The sequence below is a fragment of the Ochotona curzoniae genome, unplaced genomic scaffold (genome assembly GCF_017591425.1).
Source record: "Ochotona curzoniae isolate NIBS_2020 unplaced genomic scaffold, NIBS_Ocur_1.0 contig_3498, whole genome shotgun sequence".
Classification (NCBI taxonomy): domain Eukaryota; kingdom Metazoa; phylum Chordata; class Mammalia; order Lagomorpha; family Ochotonidae; genus Ochotona; species Ochotona curzoniae.
Window position 1 is genome coordinate 37316692 of NW_024465885.1, and position 27433 is coordinate 37344124.

A 27433-nucleotide genomic window follows, 5' to 3' on the forward strand; every position below is an offset into this window, starting at 1 on the left:
GATTTAAATGATAATGTTTGAGAAAATTTTGGAGAGTATTTCAGCCTTATACTAAGTGAAATAAACATGGTATTGAAAGGTATTTTATCTAGGGAAGTTAATATGTAGAAATAAAAACTGTGGCTGTTATACTATCTAGTACATACCTATAAATATTGTGTAAATTATACTATCTACCTGACAATATGCTCCTTTCCTCACTTTGTGATATTAATATCCCTTTTTCAAGAAAAATTGGTGGTGGCCAGCGTTGTGGCATAACGGGTGAAGCTACCACCCACATGATGCCAGTTGATCTGCTTCCAATCCTGCTCCCTGCCAATGGCATGGGAACAGAGGTGGAAGACAGGACCGGTGTTTGGGGTCCCTGCCTCCCCTGGGGCACACAGGGTCAAGTTCCTGGCTCCTGGCTTCAGACTATTCAAAGCCTGGACAAACCCTGGTTGTTGTGGCTTTCTGGGGGAATGAGTCAGCATAAAACAAGGAGATCTTTAAAAAATGTGAAAAAAAGAGTATTGTGTATGCATAGAATATCTAGAAATGAAGTAAATATGGCAAAAGATCAAAAAAATTTTTAAAATTTAAAATGCTTCAAGGAGCACAATGAAACATCACAACGAATCCCACAAATACGTATTACTATTGTTACTAGAAATAGATATCAAGGAAAGAAAAGATAATGCTGTTATTGTGGGTTGACTGTCCCTCAAAAGGATATGCTTAAGTCTGAATCCTGGATATAATCTTATTTGGAGAGGCCAAACATGTGGCTCAATAGGCTAACCTAATTTTAAGTGCCAGAATCCCATATTAGTGCTGGTTTGTGTTACGCCTGCTCCGCTTCTGGTCCAGCTCCCTGTTTAGGGCTTAGGAAATCAGAGGAGGATGGCCCAGGTCCTTGAGATTCTGCCCACCTGGGAGACCGAGAAGAAGCTCCTGGCTCCTCCTGGATCAGTGCAGCTGTGGCCTTTGTGGCCATTTGGGTAGTGAACCAATGGATACAAGATCTTTCTCTCGTTTTTCCTTCTCTAAATCTACCTTTCCCTTAAAAATATTCAATCTTATTTGGAAAGCGGGTCCTTTCAGATATAAACAAGTTAAGACAGGGTTACAGCGGGGAAGGGATCGCCCCTTGGCCATACCAAGGAAGCAGCAGACACACACTGAAGACGGCTACCACTTGAAGATGGAAGCACAGATTTCTACTGGCATACCTACAAGCCACAGCATCAGCCAAACATTGTGAGCAGCACCAGAAGCAAGGCAGAACAGAACTGCTCACCCCTTAGAGCCCGCAGAGCGAAGGTGGCCTTGCCAGCACATTGCTCCAGGACTTCCAGCATCCGGAGCACATCCTGCTGCTAGCTAAGGTCACCCAGTTTGCAATTATTTCTGGTTGTCCTACTGCCCATGTTAGTGAATATGGACTATTTGCGGGTGAGACAGCTATTTCTGGTTAAGGTAAGCACAGTGCAGTAAAGTGTTTCTCAGGGGCCCATGGTGAAGGCTGGGATTAGGAACATCACATAGCACTAGGACCTGCTCACCCATCCCATGATGTTCTCCCTGCCAACCCCAGGAAAGATTCTGGTGGAGATTAAACTCTGCTTTGATTTAGCTCTGTTTTCTTCCACAGGGCACATTACACCTGCTTTTCTTGGCCAACGATGGCTGCATGTCTTCTCCTGATAAGACCATGGGAAATCTGGATGTCACCATCAAGCTTTAAGCTCAGCATGTCAATGGAAGGGCCTTGTAAACTGAGAGGTGATGTCATTTCCTCTCTACAAACACTGAGCTGTCCCTGGCAGTAACATGCGTCCCAAATGCCTGGAGGGTTTCAGGCTTTACTCACTGCAGGGTGATGAGAACAGCACCAGTGTCAGAATGGAGTCAGCTGAGATGCCTGGGGGTCAGCAGCTAAATTTAGTGCAGCTGGGGCAGCTGGAGCAGTAGTCCACTTAGCACACCAATCTCAATTTAAGCATTTGGCAAACTGGGCCTAAATGCTAAACTTTTCCACTAGTCTAATAGAAGTTTTTTCTTTTACTCTTGGACGAATCTGGGTGGTCAGAATAACATTTTTAATGGGGTGAGTGATGAGTGACAGCATGTAGGTTAATGTGTGACTCTGTGGCTCCAGACATGAAAAGACATGGCTCATGATGATGGTTATGCACTTGGCCAAGTTACATGCTATTACATGCTGTTGTATCCTCTGGTCAGACTTTTATTTGTTGCATGCCTGGCTTAAGTCATTCAGTTACAAAGAATGTGGGCTCATCAGTTAAGACAAAACAAAACAAACAAATCCACAAACCTCTGTGGGTCAAGTGCATGTTCTAAAAATACCTAGAAGGTCTTGGATGTGAATTTAACAAAGGCAGAAGGTAGTCAAAGCATAAGTTGTTTCTTAGCCCAGTTGTGGCCCAACAGGTTACTCAGACTCTGTACTTTATAAAGAAGTGGGATTTATTTAGCTGGGAAGTGCAAGGGTGTGGTGTGGTATCTGGTGCAGACCATCACAGCACATTATAACAAATCGAGTTGGTATCAGCCTTTTATGAGAACAGCATTAGACCATGTATGAGTGCAGGAACCTCATGACCCAATCACCTCTTAAAGGTTCCCACCTCATATATGGTCACAAATGCAATTAAATTTCAACCTAAGCTTTGGAGGAGACATTCAAATCATAGCAACTGGTTTAGAAGTCTTAGTTGTGCAGAAGCAGGAAAAATGCCTTTCATGGCCTTTGTTGGCTTTTTTTTTTTAAGGATAAAGAACCAAAGTGCACTAAATAGACAATGGTTGAGAAACGCTGATGACAGTACACTAGGCTTATCTGAAAACGTGATTGAGCTAGCTGTTGCAGCTGCACTGTATCCCAGTACATTCTTCTATGTTCAAATCATAGCCCTCAACTGCATTGAAGATGGGGCTTTTCAGGAGGCAATCCAATAGGGCAAGTGTGTATTTAAGAGGAAGACAGGGTAGAGGAGATCATCTCTAAACTCCAATAAGAATGATAGGCTTGAGACAGTCTCTTGCCTCCTTACTTGATTATTTAATAACAATAGTGCTAGTTTCTCCTTAAAGGACCTCCCCATAAAGTGAGGCTGTTTAAGTTGTGGGATGAGACCCTGAGATAGAAAGAGATGAAATTAATTATAAGTACCTAGTCTACTTCTTGATACATCAGTACAGTATAATAGAAGCAATGGGGAAATAAAAAATATTAGTTGGTTTAGTGATTTTTTTAAAAATTTATTTTGGTTTTTACTGGAACGGTGGATATACAGAGAGGAGAGACAGAGAGGAAGATCTTTCGTGCAATGGTTCACTCCCCAAGCGGCCGCAATGGCTGGAGCTGAGCGAGTCTGAAGCCAGGAGCCTCTTACAAGTCCCCCACAAAGTTGCAGGGTCCTAAAGTCTTGGGCTGTCCTTGACTGCTTTCCCAGGTCACTGCAGGGAGCTGGATGGGAAGCAGGGCCACCGGGATTAGAACCAGCGCTCATATGGGATCCCAGGCGAGTTCAAGGCGAGGACCTTAATTGCTACGCTATTGTGCCGGGCCCGTGATTTTTTTTTTTTTAAAGACAAAGGCCAGCAAGGACAGGTCAAGGAGACAGCATCTCTAGAGCCAATGCACCTGCTGGTTCCTTCATGCTGGAGAAATTAGAACGCACTGTGGTTTAACCATTCAGGCTGAGGTAGCCCTAGCAGACTAGTGCCTGTACTGAGTCACAGACAAGAACCAAGCTTAGGACAGATTTTGGAAGGAGTCTACTTTCTTTGTTTTGAAAAGGCAGTCCCTGGAAACATTGGTGACCAGTGGCTTGCCTGGGATGTGCAAACACTCTGTCGTATTGCTCCTTTGATAGAAATGGCAAGATGATGATGATTTCTTCCAGCTGTTCAGTTCAGGATTTGAGATTACACCCACCATTGGGGAGTTCTCTCTGTTTATGGATGTTTGTATAAAAAAGTTTTCAGATGTTTTCCTGTGCTAGCTTCCTTTAGCCCAAGGAAATGGAAAGCTCCAGAGCAATGGCCCTATTTGTCTGGGATATTTCCAAACATGAAATCTGACCAGGTGCAAAGAGCCCAAGTCACTAGAGCAGACACTGTAAGCAGTACAGGAGTCCGGCTTGGCCTCCTGCATGATTCACGAAACACAGACAAGCACGTCACAACAGTTTGTTTCGAAAAACTGCGTAAGATATCAGTTTGATGTGTACCAAAATAGCCACCTTCTAACTCAATTTTTGCAGGAGCTTTGGAAATCTGCTACTGTTTATCACTGTTGCTTTTTAAGACTGGTGTCCACATTGGGACTCGGCACATCTTTACCTGCCAATTGTCCATCAATTTCCTTGAAATGACACAATTTTGAGTTACCACTAGGTTCTCCAACAAATCTACACAAGTTTTTACTGTTTGTCATTTGCAATAGACAATTCTAGGTGCAGTTTTTCATTTTCCTCTCATGCCTTCTTAAAATATCCTTTTGATCTGTAGTGAGTCTAGCAGGTGACTTCTCCAAGCACAATGTGTGCATCAATGGTACGGAAGGACTGAGGACACAGGGGAAGGGCCTGGTGAAGCACAGGTTGGATATTGCTGGGCTGATGGCACCGGTCCAGAGGATTTCAGATCACAACTTTCTCTCTGGTTTAGGAGTCTGCCTAGACTCTCAACAGTTAGCATTCCAATTCCTATGAATATACCTCCATCTGAAAACTGAGAGGGCTCAATTCCACTTTTATCCTGCCTTGAAGAGCTGCTGGCAGCAGCATGCGGATGCAAGTCCATTCTGAATGTGGGAAGGAAGCCAGCTTTTCCTTTCACATCAAAGAGATGTGCAAAGCAAAACCTCTCTCATATCTTCAGGCAATATTTGACTTGCAGCTAGATGTCATGGTAATCAAAACAGGCTAATTAAGCCATTATCTTTTTTGCCTCTTTATTTATGGTGACAGAAAGTACTTTTTCATTTACTCCCTCCCATGTGCTCCTCCAGCCACCAAATGCCCATAATATCATGGACTGGACCATGTTTTCTGGGCCTGGAAACTCAAGTCAGAGTTCCCCCTTGGGTGGCGGGCGCCCAAGTACTTCCGCTGTTGCTGTTGCCTCATACAGTCTGCAACAGCAGGAAGCTGGAGTGAGGAAGCTGGGCAGGAAGGACACTGGCCCCAGGATTCTGCTGTGCAATGGAGGTGGCCTTAACCCTGACCTATTTCCTGACTTGACACAAATTGATGGATTCATTTTTAAATCAGTGATTCTCAAAATTTATCAGATATGAGGGTTAACTGCACGTTTGTTCAAACATAGATGCCAAGCCTCATCTCTTGCACTGCTGATTCAGGAAGTTTGGGGTGAGAGCTTAAGAATGTGCATTCTCAACAACTCGCTGGGGCTGCTGAAGCTTCTGGAGAACAGGCCATGTTTTGGGGAACAGTGATTGGAAATGCTTTTTGGGTACAGGTATTTCTAATACTCAGCTTATAGTTGGTATGTATTTCAGGAGATAACAATTCATAGTGATTGTGGTTCATATTTTCAAAGAACTTACAATTAGTCAGTGGCAACTGTTAACATGTACCCATCACAGCCATGCTAGCTGCATGGAACGTATTAATTGCGTGACCGGAGGGCGCAGTCTATGTGTTAACCAAAGATTTAAAGGGGGAGGTGGCATGAACGTTGGAGTTTCGCGATGTAAATGGTATCTCAGCAGGCCTAGTGGGGGTGAGTATCATAGACAGATGGGATTACTGAAGTAAACAACCCAGGGCTGTGGTTATAAGATCTGCTTCCTGGGAGGTCAACTAATGAAGGAGAATCAAGGAGAACACTGCCCACTTGGTTTGTACGAGGCTACTTTGAGGATAGGAGGAGTGGAATCTGTGATCAAAAGGAAGCTATAAAGTAACAATATCAACTCAGAAAAATACATAAACAACAGCTTTCACTAAAATATTTTTAAAAACTCTTTGTAGGGATATGTTTGAGTGGCAATGACTGAACTGCGCCTAACAACCATGAAAGGATTTTCTTCACTGGCCTGAGGGATTCCAGGCTAGTGTGTGTAATTTCACAGCTGGGTGTAACAGCCACTAACATTCCATCTGCTAGCAGGCTCCACCCGCTCACAGCTCACACTGACAGAGGTAAACACTGTCTCATCCCTTGCAAATGGTGAAGACCTGGCCAAGGATTATAACCTTATCTTTCAGAGATACTTCGCTTATTCTGCAAAGAAAAATCTGACAACAATCAAGGCATGGAAGCAGGTATGGCTGTCATGTTTCATGTGTCTGGCATTTGATGTCTAAGCAATTGCAAAGTACTGATAGAACACAAAAATCTTACAAACGCACAGACTGACACTGATGTCCTCTGGGAATTCCTTACCACCGACTTGGGTATTTAAGGGTGCTCAGTCTTTGAGCTTGGAAAGAATTGTATTCTGAATTACGAATACTAAAGAACATGTCTTCCACCTGTAACGTACTAAAACGAAAGATGCTATTAGCTGAAGTTATCTGAATAAAAAAGACTGCTCTAAATCTCTGATCTACCTGGCACCAATCACAAAATCTAGAACATGTTTGGCATTAAATATCCACTGAGGATCTTACGTTTCTGATAGTTCTAATATCTCTTTGCTATTCATAATGAATATATACACATGCACATTTTATTATGGTAGCATATATTAATAGAAGCTTTTTCATTATACAAGCACTTAGAGGAATGTTGCACAACAGCAAATACATTCATATGGTTGTACAAACATCACTCCTATCACTGACCTTCCCAAAGGAAATATTTCATCTTCTCAAACTGAAACTTCATAACCGTTAAACACAAATTCCTGTTCCAGTTCTGGATGCCTCTTGGAAGTAGAATCAACAGGAGCAGAAAACTTAGCTAGCTTACATGTCATCCTTGAACATGGCCAGGCTAACCTTAGTATTCAATATTCATCAATAAAAAAAGGAAGGTTTTTAAAAGAGCAATTAAGTTAGAATTTCAAGCAACAACTCTCTCTCAAAAACCCTCACATTTCTCAGAATGAGACACTTGATTTGTTTTACTCAACAAAAACAGGATGCAGTTCTCACAGGTACCATGCTTATTCCTGGGACTTTTTTTTTTTTTTTAATAACTCAGCAAAGCTTTAAAAGGAAGCTGCTGTGCCCTCAGAGCCTCACTTCACTGCCACAGTGCTGCAGAGAGAAGCAATGAACTGCTTTCTAACGCCCAGCTTGCTCAGGCTGTTGCTGCCGAGAGGCCCGAACCTGCAGCTGCCCTTTAACCTTTTCCACTGGCTTACCCAGCAATTTTCTCAAGCTCAAAGCTACCAAAGAAGTAGAATGCATAGATCCACACCTAGATGCCTGCTTTCCTAGCATGCTCTTTAATCCAAAAGCCAAAATACCGGTATTTATTGATTATGTTTTCAGTGATGTAAGATTTAAGTCACACTTTTATGAGCACAAGTAAATGAAGAATAAGCACAAAATGGCAAACACATGAAATGGCCTATTTCAAATCTACTGTGTCAGTCAACAGGAATGGAAATTAACAGCCTGGCCTTGACCCTTCGACTACCTGTTTTATGCTCCAAGTCCAAAAGAAGCTTTATGGATAGTGTTTTCATATCAAATCAATACTCCTTTTAACATGGCTCATAATTTGGCATGGGTAATACATCGATCCACTAGTTTTGATGAAATACTACACCTCACTTTGATTTACTTTTAAAATAGCCCATAGTGTAGATTATAGAATAGTTCACAAAAATTCACACGGCTCACTCAGAAATTAGTTTGCAAAAATCATTTTCGAGCTGAACAGCAAGAGGCAAATTAAAATTTGTTCCACACCGTGTTTCATATGCAAATAAATCGATCCCATTTCCACTTAGTCTTTGTGGAAACATATTTTAAAATTAATCTCAATTTAGATTCATTTCCATATTCTGGGCAGCAAACATGATTCTGATTTTTTCCCCTCTTTTTGAAACAACAACAAAAAAATGAACCTTGAAGGCAGCTGCTTGTGAAAGGCAGAAAAACCAGCCTTTATTCCCATCTAAAAATCATTGGTTGTTCTCAAGATTCTACAAAAAAACCAGGACACATCTGCTCAGTATTTCACGCCAGGGAGTCACCCTACAGCTACCACTGAAGTTTTGACCTCACTATCCAATAATCTTAGTTACAATCTCTTTTTTAGTTTTATTTCAAATTACAGGGTCACACATAAGCTCTGATGAGTTAGGAAAATATCTCAGCCACATTGGGTCATCACAGCAATCAGCAGAGCTTGGCATGGGAGACCCTGCCCCAGGCTTCATCCATTTGGACCAGGTGCCCACACATAAACATAAATACGAGCCCTGGATACAGACCCAAAAGCTTGTAATGTGTCATGGTTATCAGGCTCAAGGAAAAGTTTGCCAAGAAATCCTCTAAAATCTTATGAACTAAATCATGCCAGCATGCTAAACCAAGTCTTCTGCTACTTTTCAATATTAACCTTCATGAATGTTGCATCATCTCATAGTGGAAGTCTGCTCTAGCAAGTCACTGTGCTGCTTACATGCCATTAGTTACCAAAAAATTCCAAATGAATCCACAGATTGCAGTGAAACTCCCCTTCCCTCCCCTCCTTTCTTGGTGGATGGAGGAGTTGGAATAGGGACAATAAACTTGAAAAGTTTATCTGGGAATGCAAGAGATTCTGAATAAGGTGATGTTGAATAGGAAGAACAAAAGTAGAAGACTTACATATGCTGAATACCATCCATACATATTACACTCTGAATGTAAATGGCTTAAGCTCAATCAAACATCATACATTAGACTGGATTAAAAAACAAAACCTATCTATTTATTGTCTAGAAGAGACACACTTCACCAACAAAAACCAGCAGAAGCTATACCGCATGGGTTTTGTTGTTACCTGTTAGTTTCATCTCTTTAAAACACTATCTTCTGATTGAATCATTCAATGATTCGTAGATCATGCAGTGGCATCATTTTCTTCAAGAAGGTTCTTGATTTTCATTTCTTCAGCTACACGTTAGTCATTTAATAGCACGTTATTTAATTTCATGGTGTTGTTAATTTCTTTTTTCTCCAGGATGTTGATTTTGTTTTGTGGCTTTTCATTTAAGGGGATGTATAGTAGCTGTGTAATGGAGACTGTCATATCTAGTAACATGTTATTTAACTTCATGGCATTGTAAATTTCTATTTTTCTCTCTATTGATTTTGTATTGTGACTTTTCATTTAAGGGAATGTACAGTAGCTGTGAAATGGAGACTAACATCCAGATGTGAGAATACAATGTAGTATGCATTTTTACTTCCAGACAAAGATGGACTTACAATGAAACTGTTGACAATAGCTTGACAATAGGATGCTGGACTCTCTGCCATTGTCCATGCCCGCAATGATGAACATATGACTGAGTATGAAGAACTATATGTTAGTAATGATATAGAGGAACTAGGTTGGTGGGGTGAGGGAATTGGGGAGGAGATAAGGGAAATGCCAGGAGCCTATGGAACTGTATCATAAAATGATAATAATAATAATAATAAAAAATGTAAAAAGAAACAGAAAAAAACCCAGAAAAACCCCCAAACTTATAATCAAAACAGTGTAGCACTGCAAAAAGGACATGCAGATTAATGAAATAGAAATGCAAGTTAAGGAATAAACTCAAATACCAATGGAAAACTGAATTTGGAAAGGCTGATAAATTATTCAATGGGAAGAGAAAAATCTGTTTTCAACAAGTAGTATAAGGTTTTTCATATACCAGCAGTACACTGGGGATTCACTTTCAAAGAAGGAAGCCAGACTCTTCCCTGACACCAGAAATAAAATTCAGCTCAAATGAATCAGTGATCTAATTGTAACAGCTAAAACTATGTAACTCTGAGAAGAAAACAGGCATAGTAATTTGTGGTCTTGATTGTTTCTAGAATCTAATCCCAAAGCAACAACAACAAAAGGGAAAATTGATATTTCCTTAATCAAAATTTCTAAGGTGTGTATTTCAAAAGGATATTCTCCTAAAGTAAAAAAGGCAGCTGACAGAGAATGCAAAATATGTCCAATCATACACTTAAGAGAGTATAGTATCCAGAATATATGAAGAAGCTTGTGAATGGGTTGATCAAAACTAGGGACAAATGATTTGAACAGACCTCATTTATTTATCTATTTGAACTGAACATACTATCTATGGTGAATCATTGCTACATGATGAAGAAAACAGTGTAGGTAAAACATTATCTATATATATCGATATCTATTATTCTATTGAATGACTGCCAGTAACCGAGAACAATACACTGCCCTGTGTGGCACATGCCAATAATTTGTCTACCAAAATAGTAGTGTTTTTGTTTTAAAGAAAAAAATTTGACACTCATATTCCTAGAAAGAGTACTGCCAAAGGACTGATGTTCCTTCAAACTTAACAAAGAAGAAACACATAAAGAAAAATATCTGCTTATCAGAAGTAAAAAATGCAAAATTCAGAAAACTGATGGTGTATTGCATGTCAACCTTTCAAGGTCTGTATCAATGATTTTCACAGATTACCTGAATGAAAAACTTTTACTTGACTACATTTATAGATTACATATGTAAATGCCTAATCAAGAAAAAGTTTATATAATGCCATATCCAAAAATGTTATAGAGAGCTAAATGGATATAATGGTTTCCACTAACCACTACAGGTGAATTTAACACTTAGACAAAGTTCAGATAGGAATATGTGGTACAAACTTCCTATTATTGTCTTATTATTAAGAGGCATTTTCAACCAAAGATTGTTGGAAAATTGGGTACCATCTTTTACCATTCTGGAGATTAAAATATCTCATTCATTTGGCAATTTTCATTTTTTTTCAATCACAAAATGAGTATTTCTGTTTTGGAAGGACAATTGCTTCATTCAGAAGGTGTCAAAGATGTACTTGAGGAACAGGTATCAAACATAGGTCATTCTTGTGATTCAGTTAATGATACTGGCTCTGAAACTATTATAATATAAACACTTCAATACTCCAATGGCTGTACATGATATGAATAGAAGATTTGATTTCTAAGCACTTAAGCCAGCTATAAAATATAAAATTCACTTTCATTGAAAGGTCATTTCTTCTGAAAGCAAAATCAGCTGATAGCTCATGTACAATATTTATTTTCATTATAGTTTTCTCCTTGACATTCATTGGCTAAGAATTGTATTAAGGATCCTAATAATTTTCTACAGTAGACAATGTTCTGCTTTGTTGGACCGGACAATATCATGAATATTCTATTTTAATCTAGTCTACTTTGGACTCAATTCCAAAATTAATGGGTGTATTAGGAATAAACAATAGAAAACTGTCTTGGAAATAAACTTGCTGCATTTTCCCTAAAGGGTGGAAAATTTCTTGATCCTTTGCCACATCTTTCAGTGCCAATCCCGTTATCTATGAATTTGTTTAGTCAGAGATCCTTCCTGCATCTGGTTTTATAAAAACTCATGTTTTTTTTAATTACTAATTTTAAATGCTAAGGAAAGAAACAGCATTATAAAGCAATTCCTTTCCCCCTTTCTCTGGCCATTTTCTTTATAAGCTGGTCATTACAGCATTCTGTAAAACAGCAACCTCTGATTAGGAGCTACAGTGTTGTAGCCTTGAGGTGACTGTACAGTGAAGCATGCTGATAGATACCCTTGGTGCCAGCAGGGAGTAGAATGCTACTGTTTTAGCACAGACTTGAGAAAGATCACAAAAGGGCTAAAAAAAAAAAAAAAAGAAAATCTTTTAGAAATAACCGTGTGCCAATGCAAAGGCTATGCAATATTAGTAGGAATGGGGGCCTTTTTTAAGGACTAAGATGAATGTGGCCATCAAAGAGGAGCCCTATTTTCATTAAACTAAAGATTTGATTTTTGGTTGTCTGCAAAACGTCCTTGTTAAAGGTGGGTGTTTGGTGCAGTGAGTAAGCGGTCTGATTCTGTATCAGAATGCCTGGGTTCAAGCTCAATCCTGACTCCAGCCCGTAGCTGGGGTGCACTTCAGGAGGCGGCAGGTAAACGCAAGTAGCTGGATTGCCATTACCCAGGTGGGAGACATGGACTGCGTCCCCAGCTCTTGGTTTTGCCCAGGCCCATCAGCTCTGGCTGCTGTGCGCATTTGGGGAATGAACCAGGTAGACAATCTCTCTTACTCTGTCTCTCCCACTTAAAAAAAACCCTAATCAACTATTTGGAATGGATTTGGGGAGCCTCCACACTGTAAATAACATGAGGTTTTCTGTGAAGAAAGCTTAACAGTAACTTGCTTGCAAGTACATTATTTTTAAAGGAAAACATTAAGCAATATATTGCTGTGCCTAGGGATTTGCACATAATTCAAGCAGAATTTTTTTAAAAAACCCATTTGATGTAAAATACTAGAGTAAGTCTTTTAGAGAACAACTAACAAAACCATTTTGGACAAATCGATCATAACTAAATCCAGTGTCAATGAAGGAGAGCGTGGCAGAGGACCAAATAGCAGAGCCAGGTTCAAAGTGTTATTAATAACATTTATCAGAATTCTGCTTTATTCCTTATTTTGATACCACCGAAACTTATTGGCTTGATCAATTATACTTTTAGAGAAAGCTGTGGCTTCAAGTGGATGTAATCCGATGCCAGAGGGCTTAACCCTGGGCATGAGATTCAGAATGTATGTTAGATCTTACTCGTACCCTACACCACATCAATACAAGGTGTTTCTGTATCAGGGTCAATTTCTTTTTTTTAAAGGAAATTGCACCATTGATGTTACCATGACACCACATGGCTGTCACTCAAATATACGGCTGTGAAGCAGCATGGGAGTTTAAGTTAAATCTTGAGGTATACTACAGGCAAGGAAGAATTAAGTGCACATCGTTTATATTTTAGCAGGCAACTTGGGGACTTTCAAAGAGGAAGAATATGTGAGGCTCTAGGATGTGGAAATTATTGCTGCTAGCTGGAAAGCAGCATAAATTGATGGATGATTCAGCAAGAAAAAAGGGCCACAGCTGGGACTCACCAGCAGAGTAAACCCTACGCTCCTCTCACAAGCAGTGCTCACACATGACTCCAAGCCACACCTTCACCCACTTTCCCGCCTTTTTAGCATGGCTCCTTTCTTCCTCATCACTGAGAATCCATACTGGGAGCATAATGTTCTGAAGCAGAGAGATTTATCTCAATAGACCATGGCGGTTCCTTTGACTAGTGGAAAGCCTTTATCGAAAAGCGGATGTTATCATGAGTTAAACTCAGATGTTTAATTGCATTAAACATATATCCAAGTGCCTGCATTAGCCATTTTATACAGTTTTATACAGAAAATGTGCATCTGAACATACTTGTAAATGTTATCCTTTTGCAGTGGTTCTGCGTTTCAGTACCCTACCAATCAACCTGTAATGAAGTGACTCCAAGTCTAAAGCCTGATTACAAACAGAAATGACAATTAAATGCAAATCAGACCAGTAGCAAGCCTTTTAATCAGGAGCTAACAGAGCACAAAACAAACTGGACAAAAAAATCTTTTAAGCTTCTACTTAGAAAAGAAACTAATGCACAGTAAATCTATTATGGACAATTTTAGATGTATACAGAATCTGAGAATACTAGAGGTCATGGATAAATGGAATAGAAAAATGAGTGAATCCCAAAAGGTTAGATACCACATATTTGCCTTGATTTAACCCGTAATTTTTGTTTGTTTGTTGGATTGTTAGTTTTTGAACCTGTCATTGATACTGTCTCAACCCATGTGTTTTGAAGAATTGAACTTGCATTATTTTTAACATATTATTTACTCAATACTATGTCAATTAATTCCATAACATTGTATATTGTTGCTGATGTTTAGTTGGGGCTTTTAACTGACCGGAACTTTACTCTGTTAGCTCTACCTTCAGACCAGAGAAGGTCTCCCCAAGAAGTCACTGAGCTTATCTGGACAATAAGACGCTGGACTTTATGCTAGGTATATGCTTGCAATGAAGGAATCTCAACTGAACTTGAACTGTGGTTATGCAGCAAGGTGGAGGAATCTACCATGGGGGGAGGGTAGGAAAGGGGTGGGGGGAATCCCAGTGCCTATAAAACTGTATCACATAATACAATGTTAACAACAATTAAAAAAAAAAGATTAAAGGAAAGTGAAAAAAAAGTGCATTTTGTTGCTTATTTTTGAAACTCATGCATTTTAATATCCATTTTATTAACTGTTATAAGTACCTATAAGAATCTTCAATGATACAACTCGGCTTAAAAAATCAGCACAGCCAAGCTTGCTTAATCTATTCTCCTATTTGAAAATGAGTTCTTTTTAGATATTCCTTAAAAAAAAAAAGAACAACTTAGCTCAGCCCAAGAACACCATTCTTTCCCATGCATGTTCTTTTAACTTTGTTGGAAAGAGTTGTTATGGTGCACAGCTCTACTCAATGAAAGTTCATTATTGCAAATGTTTCTTTCTCTACAACGTAGTCACTTAGAAATGGAAGCAGCAAATATTCCAAACAAAAGACCTTTAAGAAGATGATCTTTTAGGAAAAAAAAAGTTCATGAGTCCAATGATTTAAATATTTTTCCTGTCACTGAGATTTCAAGTTTACTGTGAAATGCCTATCGTTGGACATTTTACAATGTTAAGATATCTGAGAAACCATCTGTTCTATGGATGTGTGACTCAGTAGTGGCTAATGTGTTCCAAGTATAACTGCAGAATAAAAAGTTCTAATAACTTTGAGGTTGCACAATAGTTTAGGAATACAGCTGCTATTAATTTTTCACTCAGTATGGGAAGAGTCAACCATAATCCCTTAGTGAGGGTTACTAACCTTTTAGTCATTCATAATAGTAAAACCCAATACAAGCTAACATCAATACCAATTGAAAACAAGTAATTGAAAGGTTCCTTAATAGGAACAAATACATAATTTCTTACTAATTTTTACCCTTCCAATATAGCTAAGAGTATTTAAAAGAAACTTAGTTGAGTGAAAAATTAATAGCATCTGTATTTCTAAACTATTATGCAACCTAAAAGCTCTACAGACTCCTCAAAAGATCTTTTTTAACACGGAGTTTTCACTGCTGAAGTATGCTTGATTCCACCCATTAATACATAGCTCTCAATAGACAGTCATTGCCCAACATGTGCCAAATACTTGATGGTAACACAAGCATTTGCAGTGAAGCAAGAAAGAGCAAATAACACTGGCATAAAATGTGAAACACGGGCCAAGTGCTCTCTTGAGCAGTGTTTCAGGCACATCAAAGCAGAAATGACTGCAAGGTGCATTCTTGGATAACATCCTGGGTGTTCTAACATCATAAGATAACCTGTATTATTTCCAACTCCATTAGCACTGGGTAACATTCTCTATAGCGAATATGCCAGGTGCGTATTGCTTGTAGCTGGTAGATGGCATCAAATCTACAGTATACCTGCATTTGCTTTATGCTGAAAGCATTTCTGTAAGTGCAAGCTGTGATCTGGATAACACCGAACGCTCATGGCTATTCTGGAGGCTTGTGTAGAATCAAGAGACACTCTGCTTCCTCCCCAAGGAAAACGGAGATGGGGCAACTTACACACAGGAGATATTAAACATGGAGGTAGGAAAACAGGGCACAGAGGAGACCACATGTATGCAACGTCTATTTCCCGGCTTTGATAATGCACTGTATTTACGGAAGGTGTTATCACTGAGCCAAAAGGAGTGACAGAGGCATGAACGCTCCCTCTACTATTTGTCACATGTCTTGTGTAAGCAGGACAGTGTCAAAATGGGAGTTTAACAATTCACATCAATAGCATTCTCCCTATCACACAGAATTGTGGGGAATATAACAGTAACCTCAAAATCAGAACCCACAGTTACATGCCGGGTGGTGCAGGTGTGGGGCAGGGTGGGATGTTCATATGAAGCGCAGCATCAGAGCTTACTTACCAACTTCATCCTGAATTTCGTCGGCCACAGCAGGTACATTGTAGAGCAGTGAGAGAGACTGGTTCATGCGCTCATAAATCACACGGAGGTGTGTCATAACCTGCAGCAAAGGTTGAAAGTGTCAGATAAGCAGCCTCTGGGACAGAAACAGTACTTTTCCTTACCAAGCACTGCAGACAGATATAAACTTTCAAAATAAAGCGGACATTGCCAGAATTTTACCAAAAGGACATCTTTACTTTTAGTCTTATTTTTGTTCCCTAACTTTGTTGTTTGGCTCTAAACTTTATTTGAAAGGCAGAGATGGAGGGTGGGAGAGAAAAATAAATATAGACAGAGATATTCCCAGTGGCCGATTCCTTAGATGTCCAAAATAGCTGAGGCACGGCTGGGCCAAAGCCAGGTCCTGGGAACTCTAATCTGGTTCTCTCATGTGGGTGGCTGGGGCTGAAATAACTGAGTCATCAATTACTGCCTTTCAGGGTACACATTAGCAGGAAGCTGGACCTGGGAGTGGACTACATTCAGGACACGAAGTAGACATTCTGATCTGGCATGCAGGCAGCTCAACTGTTGTCTTAACTACTTTGTCAAATGCCCAGCTTCCAAAACCTAACTTAAACTTACGATTATATTACAGATTTATTGAAAAGTCAATTACAAACACAGGCCCTACCATTTCTGACCTCTCATGCGGAGGCTTCTAAAATAGCGCTCAACCCTGCAAATTTCCCAATAAGAAAGAACATATTTAAATTTGACAGGATATTTTATAATAAATGTATTTGCTTTTATTGGAATAGCTTGGCATGCTATTTCAGGGTTTTGTTCAGCTTCACATGAAATCTAAACAATGTGGCAGCAATGGAGTTTTCGATTGTCTGACACTATGTAGACAATTTTGTGGGAGTTAGTTCATAGAACTCTTTTTCTTCATTTTATTTGTCGAGCTTCAACGGTTTCTTAAAAATCAGTTGCAGAAGCAGGCGTTCGGCCTAGTGAGTAAGACGCCACTTGTAAAAACCACACACCATACTGGAATGGCTGAGTTATGTCCTGGCCCTGCTCTGGATTCCAGCTTTCTGTTGAGGTGCAGCCCTGGGAGGCTGAGGAGACAGTTCAGATAGCTCTGGGCTGGACCACTCCTACCATTGTGGGCACTTGGGGCAGGGGATGGAGTAGCTGGGAAACTCTCTCCTCTCTCATTATTTTCAGAACTCAGAAAATGCCAAAACTCATGTCCTCTAAGCAAGCCTTTTGCATTTTCCAGGACAGTAAATAGCCCTTGCCACGGAGGTATAACACTCAGGGGTGCTTGGGAACAGCTGAAGATCCCAGCAACAGCGCGAGGAGGGAATGTGGGCTGGTCAAAGATGAAGGTGCTCGCCCCACCTGGGCTTACCTGAGACCGGATCTGGGCAGCCTTCTTGGGATCCACCATCCGCACATGCTCAAAATGCTTGAGGGTATGCTGCCTGTCTTTCTGCTCGGCGCGGACATATTTCTTCAGCATATTGAACACATGACGAGGCTGGGGGAAAGAACAATACATTTTTTTGGGTTTTTGCAATGTCTTGCTTCATTCCTTGGAACTCACTGAGAAGCATGATTTTTGCAATTGCCCACTCTTTTTGATGAGCCACAATTCATTCCAACATGAAAAGTTAGTATTTTCCACACATATTCCATAAGCGGTCCTCCGTAGTCAACTTGATCTTACAAATAGGAGCACTGGCCTACTAACGAAGATTGTGGATCTGCTCGGTCTCAACTGGATCTTTCTCTAACTCAAATAGATAGGGCATGCATAGGACAATATCTGTACATGCATGGTCTTGAGACAAGAAGGGATGCTGAGCAAATAATCCCATCTACAGTAACGCAGGTGGGAACTTTATAAAATTGGTGGAAAAATTAAATGGAGAGAGAATATTTTTCACAAACACTTGGGTACTCTGCATGTAACAGCACAACAACAAAAATGAGAAAAATAGTAGGCCATGGAACTGCTGCTCATTTTCTTTTTTCTTTTTTTTTTTTTTAAAGATTTATTTTTATTATTTTGTTATTGGAAAGGTGGATGTACAGAGAGGAGAGACAGAGAGGAAGATCTTCCATCTGATGATTCACTCCCCAAGTGAGCGCAACGGGTCGATACTACGCCAATCCGAAGCCAGGAGCCTCTTCCGGGTCTCCCACGCGGGTGCAGGTTCCCAAAGCTTTGAATCATCCTTGACTGCTTTCCCAGGCCACAAGCAGGGAGCTGGAAGGGAAGCGGGGCTGCCGGGATTAGAACCTGCACCCATATGGGATCCCGGGCATGCAAGGCGAGGACCTTTAATCACTTGCGCCACCGCGCCGGGCCCTGCTGCTCATTTTCAAATGAAGGAATAACCGATACATTCTAAGGGACAGCCGTATATGTAGGATGCAGGGCATTGCCAAACGGTACTTAGCCTAATCTGAAATTTAATTAAGTCCCGCTTGAAATCATCAGTCTCTTTCAGCAACACGTAAGTTTCTTCTTAAGTGCTTCTATTTTTTTCTAATTGGTTTCATTTCATTCCTATTCCAGCTTTACATGAAAATGTTCATCCTAATTACAAAAAAAAGGACAAAGCCCCCCTCCCCTTTTGAGGATTTCACTGCTATATGCTCTCTACTATGTGATTTTTGTAAAATCATTGATTTCCACGACACATTTCTTCTTCATTGAAACAAAAACAACGACTGATGAAATGCAATGGCAGAAATAGAAAAATTCCAGGCCTTGAATATATTTAGCCAGTATTAACCCCTGTGTCATGGATATTTCAAAAACCAGTTGAAAGGCACAGGATTTATACTTACAGATGGTGCGTGTGTGTGTGCGCGCGTGCGCACACGCAGGCTAGGGCGAGGTGTTTATTAGGCCTGTGTTAACAGGAGGCCCATATTCTAGAGGATATACCTCTCCCTCTCTTTTATTTAGTTAACTTAGAGTCCATCTCCCTGTTGCTTCTAATGTGATGGTCTTTCCTGTGATCCCAGAAAATGTTGCATACATTCGCATTTAACATGCTCCATTAAATTATTTATGCTTCTGATCCCCTCTTCAATGTGAAATCCAATGACGTGTGCGGCTTATTGCCATTTGTTTGCTGAGAGCAGCATGCTGTGCCTGACCCAGAGGGCGCCTGGAACTTGCCTGATGCCCACAACAGATACCATGTTCCTCTGCTTGACAAAATGAATAAAAAACACAATGACATAAACATGAATGAGCAGCCACACCTCTTCATTCTCTTTCCCCACAAATAAGGATGGCAGACCTCATAGTTTGGAAATAGCTTTTAACAGCCTATGGTTAACTCTGAACTGCACAGTGAAGTCTGGTTGGATCTATAGAGAATGACCAGCAGCCTTGGTATACACAGGCAATGCCATGATTGACAAAGAACTTATAACAGTCCCGTTCATAATAGCTACAAAAAATCTAAGTGTGCCTGGCAAGCTAGCCTAGTGGCCAAAGTCCTGGCCTTGCATGCTCCGGGATACCATGTGGGCACCAGTTTGTATCCCAGCTGCTGCACTTCCCATCCAGCTCCCTGCTTGTGGCCTGGGTTAGCAGTGGAGGACGGCCCAAAGCATTGGAACCCTGCATCCATATGGGACACCCAGAAGAAGCTCCTGGCTCCTGGCTTTAGACTGGCCTTGTGGCCAGTTGGGGAGTGGACCAGCAGATGGAAGATCTTTCTCTCCTCTGTAAATTTGCCTTTCCAATAAAAATTAAATATATCTTAAAAACAGAAAAAAAATTTTTTTTAAGCATCTTAAATTTGCCCAAGCACGTGGAAGCTCATTAGAATGAAAATTATAAAACATTAAGGTAAGAAATGAAAGAGGACACACAAAATAAGTCAAAAATCTTCCATGTTCGTGCAATGGAAGATTATCAAATGTCCATCTTACTAAAAGCAATTTCTAGACACAATGTGATCCTGATCCAAGTATCAATAACATTCTCCTCAGTTCTAGGAAACAAAAAGCTATAATTCACATAAAATATAAAAAAACATTAAATTACTACAGCAATTCTAAATGTTTAAGACTTATTCATTTATTTTTATTGGAAAGTCAGATATACAGAGAGGAAGATCTTCTGTCCGCTGATTTAGCCCCTAAGTGGTTGCAATGGCCGGAGCTGACCCTCTCTGAAGCCAGGAGCCCGGAGCTTCTTCCGAGTCTCCCACATGGGTGCAGGATCCCATGGCTTTAGGCCATCCTCCACTGCTTTCCCAGACCACAAGCAGGGAGCTGGTTGGAAGCGGGGCTGCCGGGATTAGAACCCATGCCCATATGGGATCTTTGCACAGGCAAGGCAAGGACTTTAGCTGCTAGGCCACTGTACTGGGCCCTCTTGTCTATACTTTTGAGAGACAATGTTTTTCTTCACTATTTGTTGAATTCTTTAGCTAGTAGAGACTCAAGCTTCTAATTTTAAAGAAAACTGATTGCATGTTGCTGTAAAGATTAAAAAACAATAATAAAGGAAGGAGTAGAGAAGTTGGGATCCTGGCCTGGAAGGATAGGATGGTATCACCGTGCTCTTGGTCTGTATATGGACTACATGAAACATGCTCATCTCACGGAGGATTAAAAATGTAATGAAGAGATTATGGGCATGCATACCTTAAAGAAAAAAAATCAGAAAATTAAAGGCTGAAAATAGTTGCTCTTGGAGAATGTTTTATATACAATCGGGTCTTATCTAACCTTGATGTTTGTTGTTAAGAAGTAAGTTCTGAAATATTCCCTCCCGTTTTCTCATCCACAAAGTTCCAAGGCAGCAGACAGAAGGGGTTGCGTCTATTTTTCCATGGTGTTCCCACCTGCCCGTCACCGAGGCAGCTGCCCAACACTGACTGTGCTGTCTTAGCAGCCACTTATTCATTTTTCCTCTCTTGAAATGGATTTATTGTTTGGATGAAAATGGAGTTTCATTTTTTTTTTGAAGAGTTCAAGAAAGAAAAACACTTGTAAACACAGAATGATTGCTTCCCACCACGGCTTCCTCATTTACTTCAGCTGGTGTCCCGTGTTTCAGCAGCTGAAGGACTTTGGTCGCCGATTCACCACTGTCTCAGGATCTGAGGCTCCACAGTGGAGCCTGTGTTATTGCATTAAGGTAACTTGCAATTAGAAACAGGGAGTGAATCGGTTCGCGTCACTAACATCCGGGTCTCCCCTTTTACTTCCATTATCATCATAAACAGCAGACATTCTTATCTGCCAATTATTAATGTCAACATCCATTGAGAAACAGAGAAGCAACTCAGACAGCAATGATTTTCAGCGTGAGCAGTTCATGCCTGGACAAAGCAGGTTCTGGAAGCACACATTTATTTAAGCCACTTTATATCAAGTCTCCTCGCCAACTCCCCGGTCCCTTTATTTACTCTCAGCAATAGCAGCTTGGCCTTTGTTCCCTGCTGATATGAAGGAGATGGTGTTTTGAGCGCTTCATGGCTGGTAACTCATGCACTCTCCAGCCCATGACAGAGGGGCAGCTGCTCTGGGAACCTCAAGGAGGCTCAGAGATGGTGCCCATACACAGGGAGTCACAGCTCGGCTCGGTCACACTAAGACCAGACTGGCTCCACTGTCTGCAACCACACTCCACTGTACTCACTAGGTAAACCCACCATCCAAGCAGAATGTAATATGATAAGGCCAAAGACAGTCCTACAAATTGAGAGTTGGCAACGAATAAACAACTGAGCCATTACAAATGACATTATGTTCCAGGAGTCCTCATCTCAACTTCTAGTTCCTAGAAACTCAAGATGCAGTGTTCTCCTTTATCCCAAGACTTCTACAACAGCCAGGAACCACCGTGGAACTCAGTCCAACACAAGGGTACAGAAAAAATGGAATGAAAGATCATAAGATCATGCATGTTTCCCAACGTTTTGAAGTTTTTTTTCCTATTCATATATACCCATGATAAAGTTTCATTTGTAACCAGTCGCAGTAAGAGATTAATATACAATTATTTTGCCAAGAGTTAGCCAAATTATGATTTATTTCTGGAACCTTTTCTATTTTATAATATGAACCCACAGTTGACTGTGGGCAACTGAATCTACAGAGAATGCAACCATGCAGGAGGGAACTGACATTCTCCTGGGGCATGCTAATACACAGCCACACACACGCTTTCAATTGCTCATCATTCAATACAGCACTTCCATCTACACTTCAGAAATACATTCAGAAGTGGATTCCAACCCTCTCCCCTGAAAAGCCCCTGGGCTGCGTAGTGAAACAGTAACCCATCAGGCTCTGAGAAATGCCCAGGCTTGAGCTCCTGCTGGGATAATGAGCTCTTGAAGCTTATAACGCGCTCTGACCTCATTATTGTTTATGTGAGTTCATCCACACATTCTGTGTGCATCTACTTAAATATAAGCTTTTCTCCCCTAACACCTAATTTATAAGCAAAGCCCAGGGGCACCAAATAATCCAGAAACACATTAGGATCTCCTTGAATGAATGAATTCTGAGGTTCTGCTTGGTTGATTTGATCATGCAGACACATTTCTAGTAATGCTTTAGCTATATAAGGATCAGATTATAGCTCCTATGTAAAAGAGTAGGCCAATAAATCAAACTACAAAACATGGTAGCTATGTCTACAACTCAGAAATGAATGCTATTTTTTATTACATAAGAAAACTACTCAATGTTTCCTTATACTTATGTATTTCATTTATTTGATGTAAAAAAAAAATAGAATTCGTCTTTTGGTTTATTGATTCATGCATATTTATTTAAAGAAAGGAGCAACTGCCCTCTGAATTTTCAGTCAGAATACAGAACTCCCAGAGCTTAAGGCTACTTCTTTCTAGAGCTGTAGGATAGACCTCCCAAAACAGCAGGGACTCCTGGTCATCCGTGCGCGTGTGTGTGTATGTGTTAGGACAAAGACGTCTCAAAATTTTAATTCAAAACACAGAAACATTTATAAGGATAATAAGTAGGGGAAAAAAATACCTGGAATTGTTACAGAAACACTGTGTTATCTCTACAGAACACAGAAAGAATTCTCTAAAAGCAAGTGCCATTACATGTGAATGCTAATGGGATATTCACATTTAAGCCAACGTGATATGGCTGCAAGGAGAATTCAGTGGCTCATGATAAGCACACTGCTAATACTGAGAGTTTAAGAAAATTCTTTAAGAAACTGTACATGCACACGTTTCAATGGCCCTCGACTACTACATAATTGGTAACACTTTTCTTCCCCCAGGCACATTTTTGTAACGTCACAGTTTAGGCTATTCTACATATTAATACTTCAACTTCATTACACTGACATTGCTTGGTTCACCTTATTAAAACTTAAAGTGAAGAATAGAGAAAACAGAAGGGAAAAGTCTGTCCCAGTGGGACTTATCCTAGCCAGGCCCTTTTATTGTCACCATTGTCTCTGAAACAGTGCTTCATTCAAATCAAACAGTTACCCATTTGCAACCGAGGTGGCACTTTCCAATTTACACTAAATTCACCTTATACTCATACTGCATTTCAAAAATCATTCACAAAGAAAATTCAGGATTAAGAACACCATTACCAAAATGGACGAGAGCTCATCTTCAGTGAGAGTGAAGAGAATAATTAACTAAAGAGAAATTTACCTTTTGGAAGATTAACCATTTTACCCCCTGCAGATAAGCTTATAACATATTCTTTCAATTTGATGTTAGTAAATGTCAATAAAATTGATAAATAATCCACAGCTAAATAGAACTTCAGACACAGTTCCAACAGTTCAGAATATCTTTTATGTATCTGAGTGGGTTATAAGACTCTCTTCCCTGGGAAGGCTGGAATTCCCAGTTTTGATAGAACATATCAATGATCTTAAGCCCATCTGATGTATCTACCAAGCCAACTGCTTATCCTCCATCTGCCATTCTGATAGTTACGTATGTAGTTAGATGACAGACAGGAATCTCCCATGTGCTGGTTCGCTCCCCTCAATCCCCTCCGGATCTGGAGTAAGCCCAGACCAAATCCAGGAGGTTGGCACGAGGCAGGCAGGCAACCCAAGTACTGAAAACTTTTATCTGCTATTTCCCACAGAGTGTTTTAGCAGAAATTTGGAGCCATACCAGAGCCTGACTTTGAACCCAGGCACTGATAAGAGATGTACGTGTTTCAAGCATGGTCTTACCGCTTCATCAGATGGCTTTCTCCCAGGAAATATTACAAGGACTCTATAAATACAAACAAGTCTTGTTAGAAGATTAATGACACTAATTCCAATGGCTATTCTCTACTGCCTTCCTATGTTAACAATGGGAGGTTGATGGAAACAGTTTTGAAGCACCTGTCATGGCCTTCCCTACAAAATGTAATTTGTTTTTACTAAATTTCCAAGTTCTCAGCTATAGTCATTTTTCCATAAAATTCTTTTATGGAATTTTTTCAAATATGGTGTGCCTGGGGCTTAGAATGAATCATATGCATTGGACCTAATGATGACAGACAAGATGACTCAATGTAAATCATGACTGGATATGGAGCTTGTTAACACTTCACAAGGGAAGTACATTAGCACATCTCTTCACCCTTATGCTATTTTCTAGTTCTCTGCTTGATCTACAAATCTGGCATCTTAAGAGAACAGACATTTGGGGCCCAGCAGCATGGCCTAACAGCTAAAGTCCTCACCTTGAACACACTGGGATCCCATATGGGCGCCGGTTCTAATCCCGGCACCTCCACTTCCCATCCAGATCCTTGCTTGTGGCCTGGGAAAGCAGTGGAGGATGGCCCAAAGCCTTGGGACCCTGCACCCGCGTGGGAGACCCAGAAGAGGTTCCTGGTTCTGGGCTTCGGATTGGCGCAGCACCGGCTGTTGCGCTCACTTGGGGAGTGAATCATCAGACGGAAGATCTTCCTCTCTCTATCTCATCCTCTCTGTATATCTGACTTTGTAATAAAATAAATAAATCTTTTTTTTTTTTTAAAGAGAGAATAGGAATTTGCCTTAAACTATTTCCTGGTGGGAGGGAAGTGTCCAGAGGTTGGTGAAGGAAATAAATGACTCAGTTTCCCGGGAGCACCTGAGTCTTTCCAGGTGAGAGGGGTCTTACACGCAAAACCCTCTCCTGAAGCATCAGTTGCACGCTCATGACTTCCAATAGTGTGTCTGGAGAAGTTTATCACATACCAAAAAAAAGGCAATTCTAGATTTTTCAAATACATTCACAGCCATTTTTTTCACAGTTCTACATCTTCACTTTCAAGATACATGGTGTGTATAGTGTAAAATACTCAAGCTCTCTGTGCAGGTTTAAACACACACGGAAAAGAGCCAAATCTCTCTGTGTGGGATGAGCTCAGATGATTGTGTTTTTATGTTTCAGACACTTGTCACTGTTACAAAAAGATCTGGAAAAGAATCCCACCTTGGGAAAACTTCCATAGAAGCCCGTGGATCACACACTTTGTTTTTAAAACCATAACTTGAGCTACATTTGTAAAGTTCACTGCAAAATGTATCTACCTACTTCCTTTCAAAAACACATGTACATGGTTTGTACAAGCTAAAATGAGTGGATGAGGCTGAATGACAAGAATATGCCAAAATGAACTAAGTCTTGATTGAAAAAGAAACAAAAGAGATGATGGTAGATTCTTGAGCCCTCCTGTATCAAGTTTTGATACACATCAGAACGAAAGATTAATTTACTTAACTCATAACCCAGAGCAGAAGGTGTGCACACGGCTCTGGAGTTACTCCAGCTTCCTCCTCAGCCATCTAGCTAGCACTTCAGTTTTGACATTGCACTGAGAACACAGTGACATTGAAGGGAATATAAAGTCATCTCCCATCTGCTTCTGTCTTCCCACGGCTTCACATCGCTTCCTTGTAGAAACATGGCAAGGAAGCCTCTCTATACTAACAATCTTCCCACTTCATCTTGTCTCACCCTTCAGTTAATTCTTGTGTATTTCTAATTAGGCTAACGAAAGCTGGAACAATGTTAATTGCAAACACAGTAGAAGAATTAACCCCATGTGGCAGACCCAGAGGAAGATCCCTTTATGAAGTCATTGTTCTCCAGTCACAAGTTTTACAGGTGGCGAACACGGAAGTTAAAGATCAGTATTTATAACATAAAAGGTAGACAACAAGCAGGGATTTTAATTCTCTTAGAAGTTGATGATCTTTACTCAAATCTGGTGAACCAGGATATTTCCCTCCAGGATATTTTGCTAGTTCCCTAGTGTAACTATATTGGTGAGATAAATCACAGCTATAAGCTAGCAAGTTCAGCATGAAGAAGTGAGATTTATGACGGAGCTCAAACCTGGGCTTTGTACTCTCAAATGTTAACAAACATTGGGTATAGAACTTAAATCTGACCTGAGAGCATGGGAGAGATAGAAATTATTTGAACTTGCATGCCTTCAATTTTTGCTCTGCCAAGCAGTGTAACATATTGAAACTCTTAACCATGTGCAGGATTATTAATGCAACCCAGGAGGCTAGGCTCACAGAGTTGCAGAAGAGTTCGTAAACAAAAGATGTTTTCAAGTCGCACAGACTCTTGGAAACATGGTCCAATGGTCTGATCGCCAAATGCTAAAAGGGAGATAGTCTCAATTTTCTAAGAGAAATTTATAGCAATCTAGCTTGATTTTGCCTGTTTATTTTTGGACTTGGATATTCTTTATTAATAAACTGGTTAACATTTTCAAGGCATATTTAGTTTCACCCTTTCTCCCCCTTCCACTTAGCTAGTGTTTTGAGCTGTGAAACTTCATGAGGTTTGTTTTAAAAAAAAAAAACTAGGTAGAGAAACTCAATGTACTATGTCAGCTGTGGTTTAGGTATAGCTTGAACATATGCTCTGGAATTGAGACTCACTATCCATTGTGAAGCTCTGTGAGGGTGGGGCCTGGGGAAGTGTTTGGGATTAGATGAGGTTATTACTGTGTCATGATGGAATGCTGATGGTGTTACAAGAGTAGGGAAGAGACCGCACAGCCATACACACTCTGTTCCCTGCTGTGTGTCGTTCCGAGCTGCCTCGAGGTTCTGCAAGCAAGAAGGGCCTCACTAGATGAGGTTCCTAGACCTTGTATTTTCAGAATCAGTTATCAAAACCAACTCCTCAACAGAATAACAGCAGCAGCAATGCAAAACCCATAGAAAACAAAATAAAAAACAACCCTCCACTAACAAAGGACCTGATGAATTCGGCTTCTTAAAATCCAAGTGTTGGGCCTGGCGCGGTAAACAAATGGTTAAAGTCCTTGCCAGTTCTTCTCCTGGCTGTTCCACTTCCCTTCTAGTTCACTGCCTGTGGCCTGCGCCAAAGCCT

The 27433-nt window shown here is 40.4% G+C and overlaps 1 protein-coding gene across 10 annotated transcripts in view; it reads right to left on the minus strand.

The window, feature by feature from the left end:
- Positions 1-27433, minus strand: part of LOC121156772 (amyloid beta precursor protein) — a 248055-nt gene that overhangs the window by 37842 nt on the left and 182780 nt on the right. For all 10 annotated transcript variants that reach the window (XM_040980686.1, XM_040980688.1, XM_040980685.1 and 7 more), the window contains 2 exons: positions 17452-17580; positions 16050-16149 (listed from right to left, as the gene is read on the minus strand). In XM_040980686.1, the coding sequence (XP_040836620.1) occupies positions 16050-16149; positions 17452-17580 (229 nt within the window). The remainder of the gene's footprint in view (positions 1-16049; positions 16150-17451; positions 17581-27433) is intronic.